Raw genomic sequence first — 17,366 nt, forward strand, 5'->3', positions numbered from 1 at the left:
TCTAAAGATCCTAAACAAATTTCTCAGGGTACCATCGTTCAAAATGGAAACTATTCGAACGATCCTACCTACTATCCAGGAAAATCAATTTATGACTACCGTGGATTTAAAGGATGCGTACCTACATATTCCTATCCACAAGGAACATCATCAGTTCCTAAGGTTCGCTTTTCTGGACAAGCATTACCAGTTTGTGGCACTTCCATTCGGATTAGCCACTGCTCCAAGGATTTTCACAAAGGTACTAGGGTCCCTTCTAGCAGTTCTAAGACCAAGGGTCATTGCAGTAGTACCTTACTTGGACGACATCCTGATTCAAGCGTCGTCCCTGTCAAAAGCAAAGGCTCATACGGACATCGTCCTAGCCTTTCTCAGATCTCACGGATGGAAGGTGAACAAAGAAAAAAGTTCTCTGTCCCCGTCAACAAGAGTTCCCTTCTTAGGAACAATAATAGATTCCTTAGAAATGAGGATTTTTCTGACAGAGGTCAGAAAATCAAAACTTCTAAGCTCTTGTCAAGTACTTCATTCTGTTCCTCGTCCTTCCATAGTGCAGTGCATGGAAGTAATAGGATTGATGGTTGCAATAATGGACATAGTTCCTTTTGTACGAATTCATCTAAGACCATTACAACTGTGCATGCTCAGACAGTGGAATGGGGATTATACAGACTTTTCTCCGACGATTCAAGTAGATCAAAAGACCAGAGATTCACTCCGTTGGTGGCTGACCCTGGACAATCTGTCACAGGGAATGAGCTTCCGCAGACCAGAGTGGGTCATTGTCACGACCGACGCCAGCCTAGTGGGCTGGGGCGCGGTCTGGGAATCCCTGAAAGCTCAGGGTCTATGGTCTCGGGAAGAGTCTCTTCTCCCGATAAACATTCTGGAACTGAGAGCGATATTCAATGCTCTCAGAGCTTGGCCTCAACTAGCAAAGGCCAAATTCATAAGGTTTCAGTCAGACAACATGACGACCGTTGCATATATCAATCATCAGGGGGGAACAAGGAGTTCCCTGGCGATGAAAGAAGTGACCAAGATAATTCAATGGGCGGAGGATCACTCCTGCCACTTGTCTGCGATCCACATCCCAGGAGTGGAAAATTGGGAAGCGGATTTTCTGAGTCGTCAGACATTCCATCCGGGGGAGTGGGAACTCCATCCGGAAATCTTTGCCCAAATAACTCAATTATGGGGCATTCCAGACATGGATCTGATGGCGTCTCGTCAGAACTTCAAGGTTCCTTGCTACGGGTCCAGATCCAGGGATCCCAAGGCGACTCTAGTAGATGCACTAGTAGCACCTTGGACCTTCAACCTAGCTTATGTATTCCCACCGTTTCCTCTCATCCCCAGGCTGGTAGCCAGGATCAATCAGGAGAGGGCCTCTGTGATCTTGATAGCTCCTGCGTGGCCACGCAGGACTTGGTATGCAGACCTGGTGAATATGTCATCGGCTCCACCATGGAAGCTACCTTTGAGACAGGACCTTCTTGTTCAGGGTCCATTCGAACATCCGAATCTGGTTTCCCCCCAACTGACGGCTTGGAGATTGAACGCTTGATTTTATCAAAGCGTGGGTTTTCAGATTCTGTAATAGATACTCTGATTCAGGCTAGAAAGCCTGTAACTAGAAAAATTTACCATAAAATATGGAAAAAATATATCTGTTGGTGTGAATCTAAAGGATTCCCATGGAACAAGATAAAAATTCCTAAGATTCTATCCTTTCTACAAGAAGGTTTGGAGAAAGGATTATCTGCAAGTTCTCTGAAGGGACAGATCTCTGCTTTATCTGTTTTACTTCACAAAAGACTGGCAGCTGTGCCAGATGTTCAAGCATTTGTTCAGGCTCTGGTTAGGATCAAGCCTGTTTACAGACCTTTGACTCCTCCCTGGAGTCTAAATCTAGTTCTTTCAGTTCTTCAAGGGGTTCCGTTTGAACCTTTACATTCCGTAGATATTAAGTTATTATCTTGGAAAGTTTTGTTTTTGGTTGCAATTTCTTCTGCTAGAAGAGTTTCAGAGTTATCTGCTCTGCAGTGTTCTCCGCCCTATCTGGTGTTCCATGCAGATAAGGTGGTTTTGCGTACTAAGCCTGGTTTTCTTCCGAAAGTTGTTTCCAACAAAAATATTAACCAGGAGATAGTTGTACCTTCTTTGTGTCCGAATCCAGTTTCAAAGAAGGAACGTTTGTTACACAATTTGGACGTAGTCCGTGCTCTAAAATTCTATTTAGAGGCTACTAAAGATTTCAGACAAACATCTTCCTTGTTTGTTGTTTATTCTGGTAAAAGGAGAGGTCAAAAAGCGACTTCTACCTCTCTTTCCTTTTGGCTTAAAAGCATTATCCGATTGGCTTATGAGACTGCCGGACGGCAGCCTCCTGAAAGAATCACAGCTCACTCCACTAGGGCTGTGGCTTCCACATGGGCCTTCAAGAACAAGGCTTCTGTTGACCAGATATGTAAGGCAGCGACTTGGTCTTCACTGCACACTTTTGCCAAATTTTACAAATTTGATACTTTTGCTTCTTCGGAGGCTATTTTTGGGAGAAAGGTTTTGCAAGCCGTGGTGCCTTCCATTTAGGTGACCTGATTTGCTCCCTCCCTTCATCCGTGTCCTAAAGCTTTGGTATTGGTTCCCACAAGTAAGGATGACGCCGTGGACCGGACACACCAATGTTGGAGAAAACAGAATTTATGCTTACCTGATAAATTACTTTCTCCAACGGTGTGTCCGGTCCACGGCCCGCCCTGGTTTTTTAATCAGGTCTGATGAATTATTTTCTCTAACTACAGTCACCACGGTATCATATGGTTTCTCCTATATATATTTCCTCCTGTCCGTCGGTCGAATGACTGGGGTGGGTGGAGCCTAGGAGGGATCATGTGACCAGCTTTGCTGGGACTCTTTGCCACTTCCTGTTGGGGAAGAGAATATCCCACAAGTAAGGATGACGCCGTGGACCGGACACACCGTTGGAGAAAGTAATTTATCAGGTAAGCATAAATTCTGTTTTTTATACCTCCTTCACAATTGTTTGGCACCAATCCTATTACTTATTTTAATGTATGTGTAACATATATCAGCAGTTAATGCTAAATAACTTGAAACTGATGCAGTATAACTGTAAAAAGCTGTCAGGAAAATATCACCTGAGCATCTCTATGTAAACAAGGAAGATATTTTACCTCAAAATTTCTTCAGCTCGCCAGAGTAAGTGATGTGTAAACAGTTATACTTCAGCTTCCTATCCAGCTGCAAGTTGGAAAAAAATAGCCAAGCAGCATCAGAAGGGGTTAATGCCATGCATTGCTTTGCTGTACTTTCATGAGATTTCACTGTAATCTTGTGAGATTTTATAGTAATCTTCCTTAAACTGAATAGGAAAATAACATGACTGTGCCTACACATGACATGCACAATCCCTTGCAAGTCCTGGGACTAGCATCCTGACTGGCTGCTTAAAGTCCCTTTACAGTGGGGTGTGACTACAGGTAGCCCTCGGTTTACAACGGTTCAATTTGCACCGTTTCAGAATAACAACCTTTTTTTTCAGTCATGTGACTGCTATTGAAAAGCATTGAGTATCAGTGCATTGATTAAAATAGCCAGTAGGTGGAGCTGTCCGCTTGCATTGCAGCAAAGGTATGCAACACAAGCAAGCTGAAATTAATCAGTGTAACCAGACCTGAGCTATCGAGCAGCTTTCAAAGGATGCATAGAATAGCTGCAGACCCGATATTATCTAAGATCCTAACAATGGAGAGCACTAAAGTAAAGTCTGTGTTGTGTGATTATTTTATTAGGTTTATAATGATGTTAGCAAATGTTTTTGTTCATTAAACTTAGTTTATTTATATATTCTGTGTTGTGTGATTTAATTTATTAGGTTTATAATGATGTTTAGCATTTAAAGTCTTCATTTCAAAGCTTTAAAAATAATGTATTAGGTGTTACTTATGACAATTTTGAGAGGGGCCTGGAACCTAACTCCCTCACTTCCCATTGACTTACATTATAAACTGGGCTTCAATTTACAACGGTTTCTATTTACAACCATTCCTTCTGGAACCCAACCCCGGCGTAAACTGAGGGCTACCTGTACTTTGGTTATGTGAGGTAAAATGTCTTCCTTTTTTACATAGAGATGTTCAGGTGATATTTTCTAGTCAGCTTTTTACAGCTATACTGCATCACTTTCAAGTGCTTCAACATTTGGGTATCATGTCCCTTTAAGCACTACACAGTTTAAATATACATGCAAAAGAGATGTTTTCTTGGCTTATAAAATTATCATTTTGTTAGCAAAATGTTGTTATTTCAGAGCAGTCCAAAATGTGTCTGCAACGAAACAACTTATTGCAAAAATAATGAAACCTAGTAATTCATGTGTATTAAAGGGACACAGAACCCATTTTTTTTCTTGCATGATTCTGATACAACATACAATCTTAATTTTCCAATCTACTTCCATTATCAAATTTCCTTTTGTTTTCTTTTTATCCTTTGTTAAAAAGCAGGAAGGTAAGCTCAGGTGTGTGCATGGCTTGCAGCCCTATATGGCAGCAGTTTTGTAGCAGTGTTATACATTAGCAAGAGCACTAGATGGCAGCACTATTTCCTGTCATGTGCTGCAGACATATGTACGATACCTATCTAGATATCTCTTCAACAAAGAATAACATGAGTACAATGCAAATTTGATATTAAAGGTAAATTGGAAACTTTTTTAAAATTGTATTATCTATCTGAAACATGTCCCTTTAAACACCAAAAGAAAACTGAGCTAAACATTTTAAGGAAAACAGCATTTTATTTATTAAAACAAATTGTTCCCTTTTATCCTTTAGTTATACCTCGTTGTTGTTGCTGGGTCATGTGATGAAGATTAATCTCCATAATACACACGTTGATACTTTTTCTGTGTCTACTGCTCTGTTTGCCCCATTCTGAAAACAATATAAGTCAAAGCCTTTTAGAAATCTTGAAAACAGCCGGACATATGAGCACAGCCCCTTATACTGTAAAGTCAGTCTGTGGAGCTTTAGTACCAGTTATAATGAGGGATGAAGTAGGATTTTACTTGACTTACTGTCATTGACAAAGAGTGGGTGTGTCCATAAAAAATTAAGAAGGTATATCCTTGTAAATGTGATTTAAAGGGACATTCAACACAAAATGTTTTATTGTTTAAAAAGATAGATAACCCATCCCACAGCTGTGCACAACCAACATTGTTATATTAATATACTTTATAACATTTAAACCTCTAAAGTTCTGCCTGTTTCTAAGCCACTAAATACCGCCTCTTATCACATGCTTTTACATAGTAACATAGTAGATAAGGTTGAAAAAAGACTGAAGTCCATCGAGTTCAACCTATACAAATCTAAAATACTTACAAAAAGCTCCAGTTAAGCTTAAATAACCCCATTAAAATGTGACCCATTTAATACTAGCAATCATATCCATGAATTTTGTTTATATACAGAAATTTATCCAGACTATTTTTAAATGTATCTATGGTATTGGCATTCACTACCTCCTTTGGTAATGAGTTCCACAATTTTATTGCTCTTACAGTGAAAAACGTTTCCGTTGCATGAGATTAAATCTCCTTTCCTCCAACCTTAAATTATGACCTCTTGTCAGAACCAATTTTCTTGGAATAAAAAGAGCTTCTGCCATCTCTGTATATGGGCCTTGAATATATTTATATAAAGTAATCATGTCACCTCTCAAGCGCCTTTTTTCTAAAGAGAACAGACCCAGTTTGGCTAGCCTCTCCTCATAGGTTAATTTCTCCAATCCCCTTATTAGCTTTGTGGCCCTTCTCTGAACTTTTTCTAGTTCTGCAATATCTTTTTTAGCAATCGGTCCCCAGAACTGCACTCCAAACTCAAGGTGAGGTCTTACCAGGGCTTTATATAATGACAGAATTATGCTTTCCTCCCTTGAATCAATGCCTCTTTTAATACATGCTAATATCTTATTAGCCTTTGAAGCCGCTGCCCTGCATTGTGCACTCATCTTTAGCTTGTTATCTATTACTTCTCCCAAATCCCTTTCCTCCTGTGTTTGGCTAAGTCTTGTCCCATTTAAAAAATACATAGCCTGCTTATTTTTACTTCCAAAATGTAGAACCTTACATTTTTCCGTATTAAATCTCATTTTCCATTCACTTGCCCATAGTTCTAATTTTAACAAATCCCTTTGCAAAGAGAGTTCATCCTGCTCTGACCTAATGACCTTACTTAACTTAGTATCATCCGCAAAAATAGAGATGTCGCTATTTAATCCTTGCTCCAAGTCATTTATAAAAATATTAAAAAGAACAGGGCCCAGTACTGATCCCTGGGGGACGCCACTGATTACCTTTGTCCAATCTGAGTATGATCCATTTACTGCTACTCGTTGCTCCCTATCTTTTATCCAGTTATTTATCCATGAGCTAACATTTTCAGCTATTCCCAGTCCCTTAATTTTGTGCATTAATCTCTCATGTGGCACTGTATCAAATGCCTTTGCAAAATCTAAGTATATCACATCAACTGATTCCCCTTTATCTATATTTTTACTTACTTCCTCGTAGAATCTTATTAGATTAGTTTGACATGATCTATTTCTCCTAAAGCCATGCTGATTAGAACTCATAATCTTGTTTACACGAATATGCTCATCAATATAATCCCTTATAATCCCTTCAAATATCTTCCCCACTATTGATGTCAGACTAACTGGTCTATAGCTTCCTGGATCATCCCTGCTTCCCTTTTTGAAGAGTGGCACCACATCAGCTTTACGCCAATCCTGGGGTACCATGCCTGAGGATAATGAGTCTTGAAAAATTAAGAGTAAAGGTTTGTCTATAACAGTGCTAAGTTCACTTAACACCCTTCGGTGTATTCCATCTGGGCCTGGAGTTTTATTTACCTTAATATTTTTTTAGTTTTTTTCCTGATATCCTCTAAACAAAACCCAGTTAGTGGTATGGACTGGCATGTTCTATTCTGTTCCAAAGTATCATTCAATGGTTCCTCTCTTGTGTATACTGAAGAAAAAAACTGGTTTAGTACCTCAGCCTTCTCCCTGTCATTATTTATCATGCTACCCTCCACACATTTTAATGTACCTATATTATCCTTCTTAGATTTTTGCTATTTATGTACTTAAAGAACCTTTTAGGGTTAGACTTAGAATCCTTGGCAATTAATTTTTCATTTTCAATTTTGGCTAATTTGATTGCTTTTTTGCATGCTTTGTTACATTCCTTATAAATATTGTATGCTGAGTCTGTACTATTTTTGTATTAGCTTTTCACAACAGGAGGGTGCTAGTTCATGTGAGCAATATAGATAACATTGTGATCACGCCCGTGGCTAGTGGCAAGTAGCAGACACTGCACTAATTGGCTAAAATGCAAGTCAATAGATAATAAATAAAAAGTCATGTGATCAGGGGGCTGTCAGAAGATGCTTAGATACCAGGTAATCACAGAGGTAAAAAGTATATTAATTTAACAGTGTTGGTTATGCAAATCTGGGAAATGAGTAATAAAAGGATTTTCTATCTTTTAAAACAATACATCTTCTGGTGTAGACTGTCCCTTTAATTTTCTGTTTTTGGGCTTTTTGCAAATGGTCTAATAAAGTTTTTAGCAGCATTTGTGCCTGTTTGTTCATTCATTTGTTCAGCATTATATTTTCCCCATTGCTTACAGTGGAGTTGGCCGGCAAGAAGATTGAGAACTTTTATAGCGTGATTGGGCGCAGATTTGCGGTTTCTGAATAGCAGTTCTGTTTTATTGCTACTTTTTACTACGCTAGGATTTACCAGTGGAGCAAATAAAGGGGACTGAAGCGTTTGCCGCACTGAGCACCTCAGCCAGCCCACGGCAGAACGCTATTTTGCTGTGAGATGACGTTTCCACCTCTTATCCAATAGTCGTGTGGGCCAGATGGCATTATGCCGGATAGCTAGCATGCTATTGGCTAAGATCACCTCAAAGCACAGCGCGGCGAACACTTCTGAAAAATAAAGGAACTTTAAGCATGAAGTATTTTATACTTCATAACTGAAAGTCCCCTTTATTTGTTCCACTGGTAAATCCTAGTGTTTCACAAATGCTAGGATTTACTATCACTTTAAATGAATCTCTGTACAGTCTATTAATAAAAAGTTTGCAAATGCAGTTGGGTAAGTAATATTTTAATTTGAAGATCTTAAATTACCATTATAGTGGAAAAATTAAATTTGCTAAATTAATTAGAGCATGTAATTCTTTTATTTTATTAACGTGCAGGAACCGGCGATGATCCAAACAGCCTGCAGTAGCTGTGTGGCCAGCTGATAGGCTGCCGCTGCTGATTGGCTCACTGGCAGTTTTTGCTCATGAGCAGTAGTTTTCTATGGCTCCCGAGCAGTACTTTAACTATGTGTTAAACCCCTTTGTGAGGCTTAAACAAACAAAGTTACAATGTTGCTAGTGATAAAATTACATTGTCTAACACAGGGGTCATCAATTGTGTTCCTTCAGAGGTTTTGGAAATACATTTCCCATGAAGCTCAGCCAGCTGAAATGCTGACTGAGCATCATGGGGAAATATATTCCAAAAACAAACCTACTTTTCCCATGATGCTCATCCAGCTGAAATGCTGGCTTGAGCATCATGGGAAATGTATTTCCAAAACCTCTGGAGTTTCACAATTGATGACCCCTGGTCTAACACATTAAAGCAGGGGTTGACAAATATGTTTAAAATGTAGAAGTTAGTAAGAATATTTAGGAGCCAGATAGTGGTATTTGTATATAGATATATGGAGAATAACCCAAAACTTTAGGAGCCAGGATTTTTGAGTTTAACAATTATAGTGTAATTCAGAAACACTATTTTCACCTTTAAAGGGCCATTATAATGAGTCAATTACATGCTCTGATATGCTGGCTGAGGATCATGGGAAATGTAGTTCCAAAACCTCTGAAGGGCCAAGTCTGAGGATATCTGCTCTATTGCAAGGTTCGACAAACCCAGGAGCCTTCTACAAGCCAGTAGTTCCCTGGATCCTGGGTTTGTCGAGGCCAGTATTAGGACATGTAATGTACTCACTATAATGACCCTTTAAGGTGAAACTAGTGTTTCTGAACCACAATATATTTAACAAATTAAAAAACCCGCAAAGAAAGTTTTAAACGTTTATTTAATGATGAACTGTAGTTTACAGTTCTCACTCTGATTGTTTTATTGCATTTTTTATTGTGTTTTGTGGAAATTTGCCTGTGAATGATTGCATATGATAATATTTCATGGTGATATAATTGTTTATAAAAACATATTATTAAAAGCAAAATGATGAGTCATCATCAGCATAAAACACTTGCGCTTTCAACCAGACATGTTTATTGCTTTTGGGAAGAAAAAAGATTATCAGTTAATGTTCAAAAGAATTTAGCTGCATTTGCAGAAAGCCAATCAAAGAGTTCACACAGAGAAATCGGTTCCAGATTATTCCTTGTGCTAGATCGCCATTAAATAATCACATAGTTATCGATTCCCAATCCTTTTTTTTTATATTGGAAAAAACGGATAATCTGGCGCTTTTTTTTTATTAAAGGGACAGTCAACACCATAATTTTTGTTGTTTAAAAAGATAGATAATCTCTTTATTACCCATTCCCCAGTTTTGCATAACCAATACTGCTATATTAATACACGTTGTACCTCTGTAATTACCTTGTATCTATGCCTCTGCAAACTGCCCCCTTATTTCAGTTCTTTTGACAGACTTGCACTTTAGCCAATCAGTGCTCACTCCTCGGTAAATTCATGTGCATGAGCTCAATGTTATCTATATGAAACGCATGAACTAACGCCCTCTAGTGGTGAGAAACTGTCAAAATGCATTCAGATTAGAGGTGGCCTTCAAGGTCTAAGAAATTAGCATATGAACCTCCAAAAAATTTACTTTCAACTAAGAATACCAAAAGAACAAAGCAAAATTGATGATAAAAGTATATTGGAAAGTTGTTTAAAATTAAATGCCCTATTTGAATCATGACTATTTATTTTGGACTTGACTGTCCCTTTAAGATAACTTTTTAATGTAATTTACTGATAGGTAAACATTTATATTTATATCTGTATTGGTTTTGCAACTGTCCATATCATGTATATATGTTTTATTCATGTTTTTACATTTACATATTGAAGATGATGAAGTATTTAGTATCATTTATCATGGCTCAAAATTTCCAGTTACCTGTAGAAATTGGTTTCGGGCAAGTAGAGAGGGAGGACAATTCTGTATATACACTGTGCCAAATGGCTAGCAAATTAATGTATTTGTAATGATTGTGTTAAAATGACATAATTTGTTATGGGTTAAAAAACAAATATGAAAAATGACTGCGCAATAAGGTGATTCACAATGGCTAAACATATGGGTGGGCAGTGGTTAGGGGCAAGAGATGGATGGGATTAGAAGTGGCTAGGGACATTTTGGCCTGGCTAGAAGGTTAGGATTTGAAATTTTGAGCCCTGCATTTATTATTTGACGCAAATCTATTGTCATCAAAAAAGGTCCGTCACCTTTGTTAGCGTGGGCTACCAGAGACTGATCCGAGCAAGCGCAGAACGTTGTTGAATATGTGTTCATGATCAATTTGTGGGATTTCAGCATTTATCATGTGCCTTTTGGCTTGATGTGTCCATTTTGTTTTTAATGTTTAGTTGAAAATTTGGGGTCGGATAGATTGTGATCGCTGATACATCCTATAAGTAAATTAAAGGAACAGTCTACAACAGAATTGTTATTGTTTTAAAAAGATATATAACCACTTTATTACCCATTCCCCAGTGTTGCATAGATATCTATCTATTACACTGCCCCCTGATCACATGACTGTGACTATTTATTATCTATTGAGTTGCATTTAGTACTGTGTTGTGCTAACTCTTAAATAACTCCCCGGGCTGTGAAACACAATGTTATCTATATGGACCACATGAACTAGCATGAAAAGCTAATTAAAAAGCATGTGATAAGAGGCTGTCTGTAATGGCTTAGAAACAGGCAGAAATTGAGAGGTTTTAATGTAATAAAGTATATTAATCTAACAATGTTGGTTGTGCAAAGCTGTGGGAATGGGTAGTAAAGGCATTGTCTATCTTTTTAAACAATAACAATTTTTTGTAGACTGTCCCTTTAACCAATAGCCTCTCACATCCAATACACTCTGTTTTTCCAATACAAAAGTGGTGTCTTTTCCTTGTAATCACTCTGAAGGCATAACTGGAGCCGTAAAACAGATGATAAACACAATTATAAACATTGTAATCAACCCCATATGAGCAAATTAAGAAAAAAAATAGCGTAGGGTCTCTTTGCAGCATGATTACAGGTTCCTGAATGTATGAACACAACAGGTGTGTGTTACAGCTGGATTATAAAAAAATGGCACTCTGTATTACAAGAACATGGGGGTGGAAAATGAAACATTCATGATTCAGATACAATTAAAACAATCAAGATTATTTGTATTGTGACGGATATTTCTCTTGGTTTCCTTTGTTGAAATTTTCCATGAGAGCATACTGAGATAGCACTTGACTTGAACACTTTATGTATAACAGTGGTACAAACATTATTGCAAACACAGCTGCTATATAGTGCTAGATTAATCAAGGGCTAGGAGAATTCTCCTTTTTATTCTCTTCCAATTTCTCTGCAGCTCGCCCGTGGAGAGGAGCAACACTGCGCACAAATTTATCAAAAAAGTGCACATTTTAATATGTGCTGTTTGGATGGCTAGCGAGGGCGAATTATGTTAAATTTCTCCACGTGAAAAAAGGAAATTCTGATTTTTTCTATTTCAAACCCGAGGATTTTTTTTTTAGGTAGTATCTTTTGCCCTCTTCCAAGTCATCTATTACATTTGTATTTTACATGGGGCAAATTTGCGCATTCAGTTTGGTGTCTTACCACAATACTATTTTACTTTCAACTTTTTTTAATATAATGACCCTATATAACCGTAACACATTCAAAGTTTTAATACAATTTTTGTTCTTTTTGGGGCAATTTTGCATTCTGTATTTGGCATATGTATCTAGAAAAAGATAGACCTGCTACAATTAGAAATAGATGTGAACATGGCAACAAGCTCAGACATAATGATTTTTAATGCTGTTTTTCCCAAGTACCTATGGAGAACTATGCCTGTATTTGTAGAATTTTGTGTTCTCCAAAGGCACAACAAAATGATAAATTCGTAACTAAGACTAAAGGAAAATGCGACCTAAACTAGCAAATGTAACCCTTTTTTAAGCGCACCGGTGCGCCTTGGTGAATGTGAATGAAGTGAGACGAATGTATAGTCGAAGTTGCCCAATTTTAGGCTCACTTTGCATTATTAAATCAGAGGAATCAGTCGTATGCGGATTTATAGGCTCAATTTTAGGAGAATTGCTTTGATAAATCCTGCTCATAGTGCTCAGTGAATTGAGATGTTTATTAAAATGGTACGCTCTGAATTATGAAAGTTTAAAGGAATATGAAACCCAAAATGTTTCTTCCATGATTCAGATAAAGCATGTGATTTTAATTAAAGGGACAGTCTAGGCCAAAATAAACTTTGGTGATTCAGATAGCGCATGTAATTTTAAACAATTTTCCAATTTACTTTTATCACCAATTTTGCTTTGTTCTCTTGGTATTCTTAGTTGAAAGCTTAACCTAGGAGGTTCATATGCTAATTTCTGAGACCTTGAAGTCCACCTCTTTTCAGATTGCATTTTAACAGTTTTTCACCACTAGAGGGTGTTAGTTCACGTATTTCATATAGATAACACTGCTCGTGCACGTGAAGTTATCTGGGAGCAGGCACTGATTGGCTAGACTGCAAGTCTGTCAAAAGAACCGAAAAAAGGGGCAGTTTGCAAAGGCTTAGATACAAGATAATCACAGAGGTTAAAAGTGTATTAATATAACAGTGTTGATTATGCAAAACTGGGGAATGGGTAATAAAGGGATTATCTATCTTTTAAAACAATAACAATTCTGGTGTAGACTGTCCCTTTAACTTGATAATATACTTATGCTTAGGATCCTGCCCAATTCTAGAGCACTATATGGCAGTTTTACAAGAGCACTATATGGCAGTTTTACAAGAGCACTAGATGGCAGTTTTACAAGAGCACTAGATGGCAGTTTTACAAGAGCACTAGATGGCAGTTTTACAAGAGCACTAGATGGCAGTTTTATAAGAGCACTAGATTGCAGTAGGGATGCACCGCAATTTTGGCCGCAGAAATGTTTCGCCTGGGTTTTTTTGCCTGTTATTTTCTGTAAAATTATTGTGTAGCATATTTCAAATTCGGTGCTAGACTAGAGAATTAGTGTGGTCATGTGATTTTATTGGCTTGCAGTTTTTCAATTCAGATGAATTCATTAAATAGTCTAATTATGCAAAAAAAAAACCTAAAAAATATTTTGAGAAATAAGACATTTTCAGTTTCGGTTTTCAGCCAAGTGCATCCTGGATTTTCGGTTTTGGTCCAGAATTTCCATTTCAGTGCATAACTAGAGGGCAGCACGATTTCCTGCCATAAAGTGCTCCAGATGCCTACCTGGGTATCCCTTCAACACAGAATATCATAAGAACAAAAGCAAATTTGATAATAGAAGTAAATAGGAAACTTTTTTTTTAAATTGTATTCTCTATCTGAATAATAAAAATTGTGTTTCTTTACTGTTGTATTCAAGTAGAGAACCATAACAGTATGTGACTATAGCCAAACACTGCTGAATAACATCAACTAAGCAGATATTTTTTATTTATTTTGTGTTTTTGTTTTTTTGTGGCCTGTTTCTTGAGCACTGATGCTTTCTGTTATTTTCCGTTCTCACTAGAAACATAGACAATTCTGTGGCGTTTATCTAACTTTTCTTCTTCCACCCTACTTGTTGAATGTTTTCAATTGGGTTTTAAAGGGACAGTCTACTTGATTTTTTTTATTGTTTAAAAAGATTGATAACGCCTTTATTACCCATTCCAGCTTTGCAAAGCCAATATTGTTATATTAATATACTTTTTAACCTCTATACCTCTAAATCGCTGCCCGTTTCTAAGCCCCGGCAGGCCGCCTCTTAATTTAGTCTATTGTATTACCTTTTCACAGCCAGACAGTGCTGGTTCATGTGTGCCATATAGATAACGTTGTGCTCAATCCCTTGGAGTTAGTTATGAAGCAGCGCTAATTGGCTAAAATGCAAGTTTGTAAATAGCACAGAAATAAGAGGCAGTCTATAGAGGCTTAGATACAAAGTAATCATAATGGTAAAAAGTATATTAATATAACTGTTGGTTATGCAAAACCGGCGAAAGGGTAATAAAGGGATTATCTATCTTTTTAAACAGTAAACTTTTTTGGGTAGACTTTCCCTTTTTAAGATGAAATCAATTAAAAATAATACTTTAAAAATCATGTATCTCCTTCCATTATACTAATCATTTATACCTTTTATTTTAATCTTTAACAGCTAAAATTGGAAATGGAGTCCATAGTCAATAAAACCATTTTGACTTATGAGGAAGGAAACTACACAAGCGCAGACAACGTGTGGGATTACATACAGAGTAATGTGAGTATGTTGGCATCAGATCCATGAGATCAATAGTTGAGATAATGATAAAAGTGCAAGGAGATGAGATGATAGGCTCACATCTGTGAGGTGCGAGTAGCAGAGGGGAAGGCCATAAAGGGTCAGGATTATGCAAGCAGTGATGGCTTTCCTCAAACCTGCAGAGCCAGGTGTTTAGGGAAGGGTAACCGAGAATCAGTGGTTCTGCAGGCAGTGATGGCTTTCCTCAAAACTGCAGAGCCAGGTGTTTAGGGAAGGGTAACCGAGAATCAGTGGTTCTACAGGCAGTGATGGCTTTCCTCAAAACTGCAGAGCCAGGTGTTTAGGGAAGGGTAACCAAGAATCAGTGGTTCTGCAGGCAGTGATGGCTTTCCTCAAAGCTGCAGAGCCAGGTGTTTAGGTAAGGGTAACCGAGAATCAGTGGTTCTGCAGGCAGTGATGGCTTTCCTCAAAACTGCAGAGCCAGGTGTTTAGGGAAGGGTAACCAAGAATCAGTGGTTCTGCAGGCAGTGATGGCTTTCCTCAAAGCTGCAGAGCCAGGTGTTTAGGTAAGGGTAACCGAGAATCAGTGGTTCTGCAGGCAGTGATGGCTTTCCTCAAAGCTGCAGAGCCAGGTGTTTAGGTAAGGGTAACCGAGAATCAGTGGTTCTACAGGCAGTGATGGCTTTCCTCAAAACTGCAGAGCCAGGTGTTTAGGGAAGGGTAACCGAGAATCAGTGGTTCTGCAGGCAGTGATGGCTTTCCTCAAAGCTGCAGAGCCAAGTGTTTAGGGAAGGGTAACCGAGAATCAGTGGTTCTGCAGACAGTGATGGCTTTCCTCAAAACTGCAGAGCCAGGTGTTTAGGGAAGGGTAACCGAGAATCAGTGGTTCTGCAGGCAGTGATGGCTTTCCTCAAAACTGCAGAGCCAGGTGTTTAGGGAAGGGTAACCGAGAATCAGTGGTTCTACAGGCAGTGATGGCTTTCCTCAAAACTGCAGAGCCAGGTGTTTAGGGAAGGGTAACCGAGAATCAGTGGTTCTGCAGGCAGTGATGACTTTCCTCAAAACTGCAGAGCCAGGTGTTTAGGGAAGGGTAACCGAGAATCAGTGGTTCTACAGGCAGTGATGGCTTTCCTCAAAACTGCAGAGCCAGATGTTTAGGGAAGGGTAACCGAGAATCAGTGGTTCTGCAGGCAGTGATGGCTTTCCTCAAAACTGCAGAGCCAGGTGTTTAGGGAAGGGTAACCGAGAATCAGTGGTTCTGCAGGTAGTGATGGCTTTCCTCAAAACTGCAGAGCCAGGTGTTTAGGGAAGGGTAACCGAGAATCAGTGGTTCTGCAGGTAGTGCTGGTAGCTCTTAAATATAAAGAGGGAGGGGAAGGTAACAGACTGTTAGGATTCTTTAGGCATTTCTAGTAGCTCTCAAATCTGAGGAGCCAGGAGCAGAGGGAACAGTAACAGAGTATCAGGTTCTGGGTAATCTGGTTTTGTATGTTTAGTGTTTGCCCCAGGTCATGCTGTCCAGGTTCGTGTGTTTTGTGTTTATCCCAGGCTGCAGTTGTCCTTATTGGCTTAGACCTGCGGGTTGTTGTTGCATGCTGCTCACTTTCATTTTCCTCTTCCATTCCAGCTGAAGTGCTGCGGATGGACTGACTATAAGATCTGGACCATGAATCCTGCACTCAGCAATAATAGCACATTATATCCCTGCTCTTGTGGCACCGTTGAAATCCAAACCAGTGGTTTCTGCAACAGCAGCAGTACTGACTGGCCTGTTTACAAAAAGGTGAGTGTAGGCAGACGCTTTGGTGCATAATTTGAGATATGATAACCGAGAGATCACACCTACAACCCTGCTCCAGGTACTGGTTGTTATAACATTACAACAAACTATTATCCAGTGAAGTAATCACAACAGGAATCCTGTATCCCCCCAGGGAAGTGCTAAAAGCTGTGTGTGTTACATGACACCTAGTGTGTACTAAATATGAGTTTTATATGTGTTTATATACTTTCTTAACCGAACATTTCCTCAATTAACTACATAGGGCTAGGTCCGTACCATGATTGTTAATGGTGTGTGTGTGTCTATATATATATTTTTGTGTGTGTATGTATATATATATATATATATATATATATATATTTGTTTTTGTGTGTATACGTGTGTGTGTATATATATATATATATACATATATACAGTATATATAATGAGATTTTGTATAATTTAGTGATTGAGTATATGTTGTTAAGGTAACACTACCAGCCCAGCTGTAATTATTGTTAATATTATTAGCTACTTTCAACTTACTTGTATGTACTGTAGGATAATTTTCAATTGTCAACTCCAGCAAATCTCAGTACCTATTGTTATACTACGGGGCTGTACTGAATATTGTAATTGTAAAAGGGTACTGCTGTATTATTTGATTAGCAGATCCCTTTGATTTGTCAGTGGAGCCAATACTATAATACAGAACACACATTTTTATAGATGATGATATTCCTTGAATAAGCTGTTACATTGAATAAACATTTAAAAGTGCACCCATAGGTTACTTTGTACGGTCAGCACATTTCACTATAATGTACTGACCACCACCTCTGTCTTGATATAGGGGTGCATGGATGGAGTGAAGAGCTGGCTGCAGGATAATCTGGGCATCATCCTTGGAGTATGTGTTGGTGTTGCTGTCATTGAGGTAAATACATCTTATATCTGTCATATACAACCATAT

The 17,366-nt window shown here is 38.4% G+C and overlaps 1 protein-coding gene across 1 annotated transcript in view; it reads left to right on the forward strand.

The window, feature by feature from the left end:
- CD82 (CD82 molecule) overlaps window positions 1-17,366 on the forward strand; it is a 231,369-nt gene that overhangs the window by 209,348 nt on the left and 4,655 nt on the right. Inside the window, exons 6-8 of the mRNA XM_053720235.1 lie at window positions 14,548-14,649; window positions 16,259-16,414; window positions 17,247-17,330. Coding sequence (XP_053576210.1) covers window positions 14,548-14,649; window positions 16,259-16,414; window positions 17,247-17,330 — 342 coding nt within the window. The remainder of the gene's footprint in view (window positions 1-14,547; window positions 14,650-16,258; window positions 16,415-17,246; window positions 17,331-17,366) is intronic.

This window comes from Bombina bombina, chromosome 7, assembly GCF_027579735.1.
Source record: "Bombina bombina isolate aBomBom1 chromosome 7, aBomBom1.pri, whole genome shotgun sequence".
NCBI classification, from domain to species: Eukaryota; Metazoa; Chordata; class Amphibia; order Anura; family Bombinatoridae; genus Bombina; species Bombina bombina.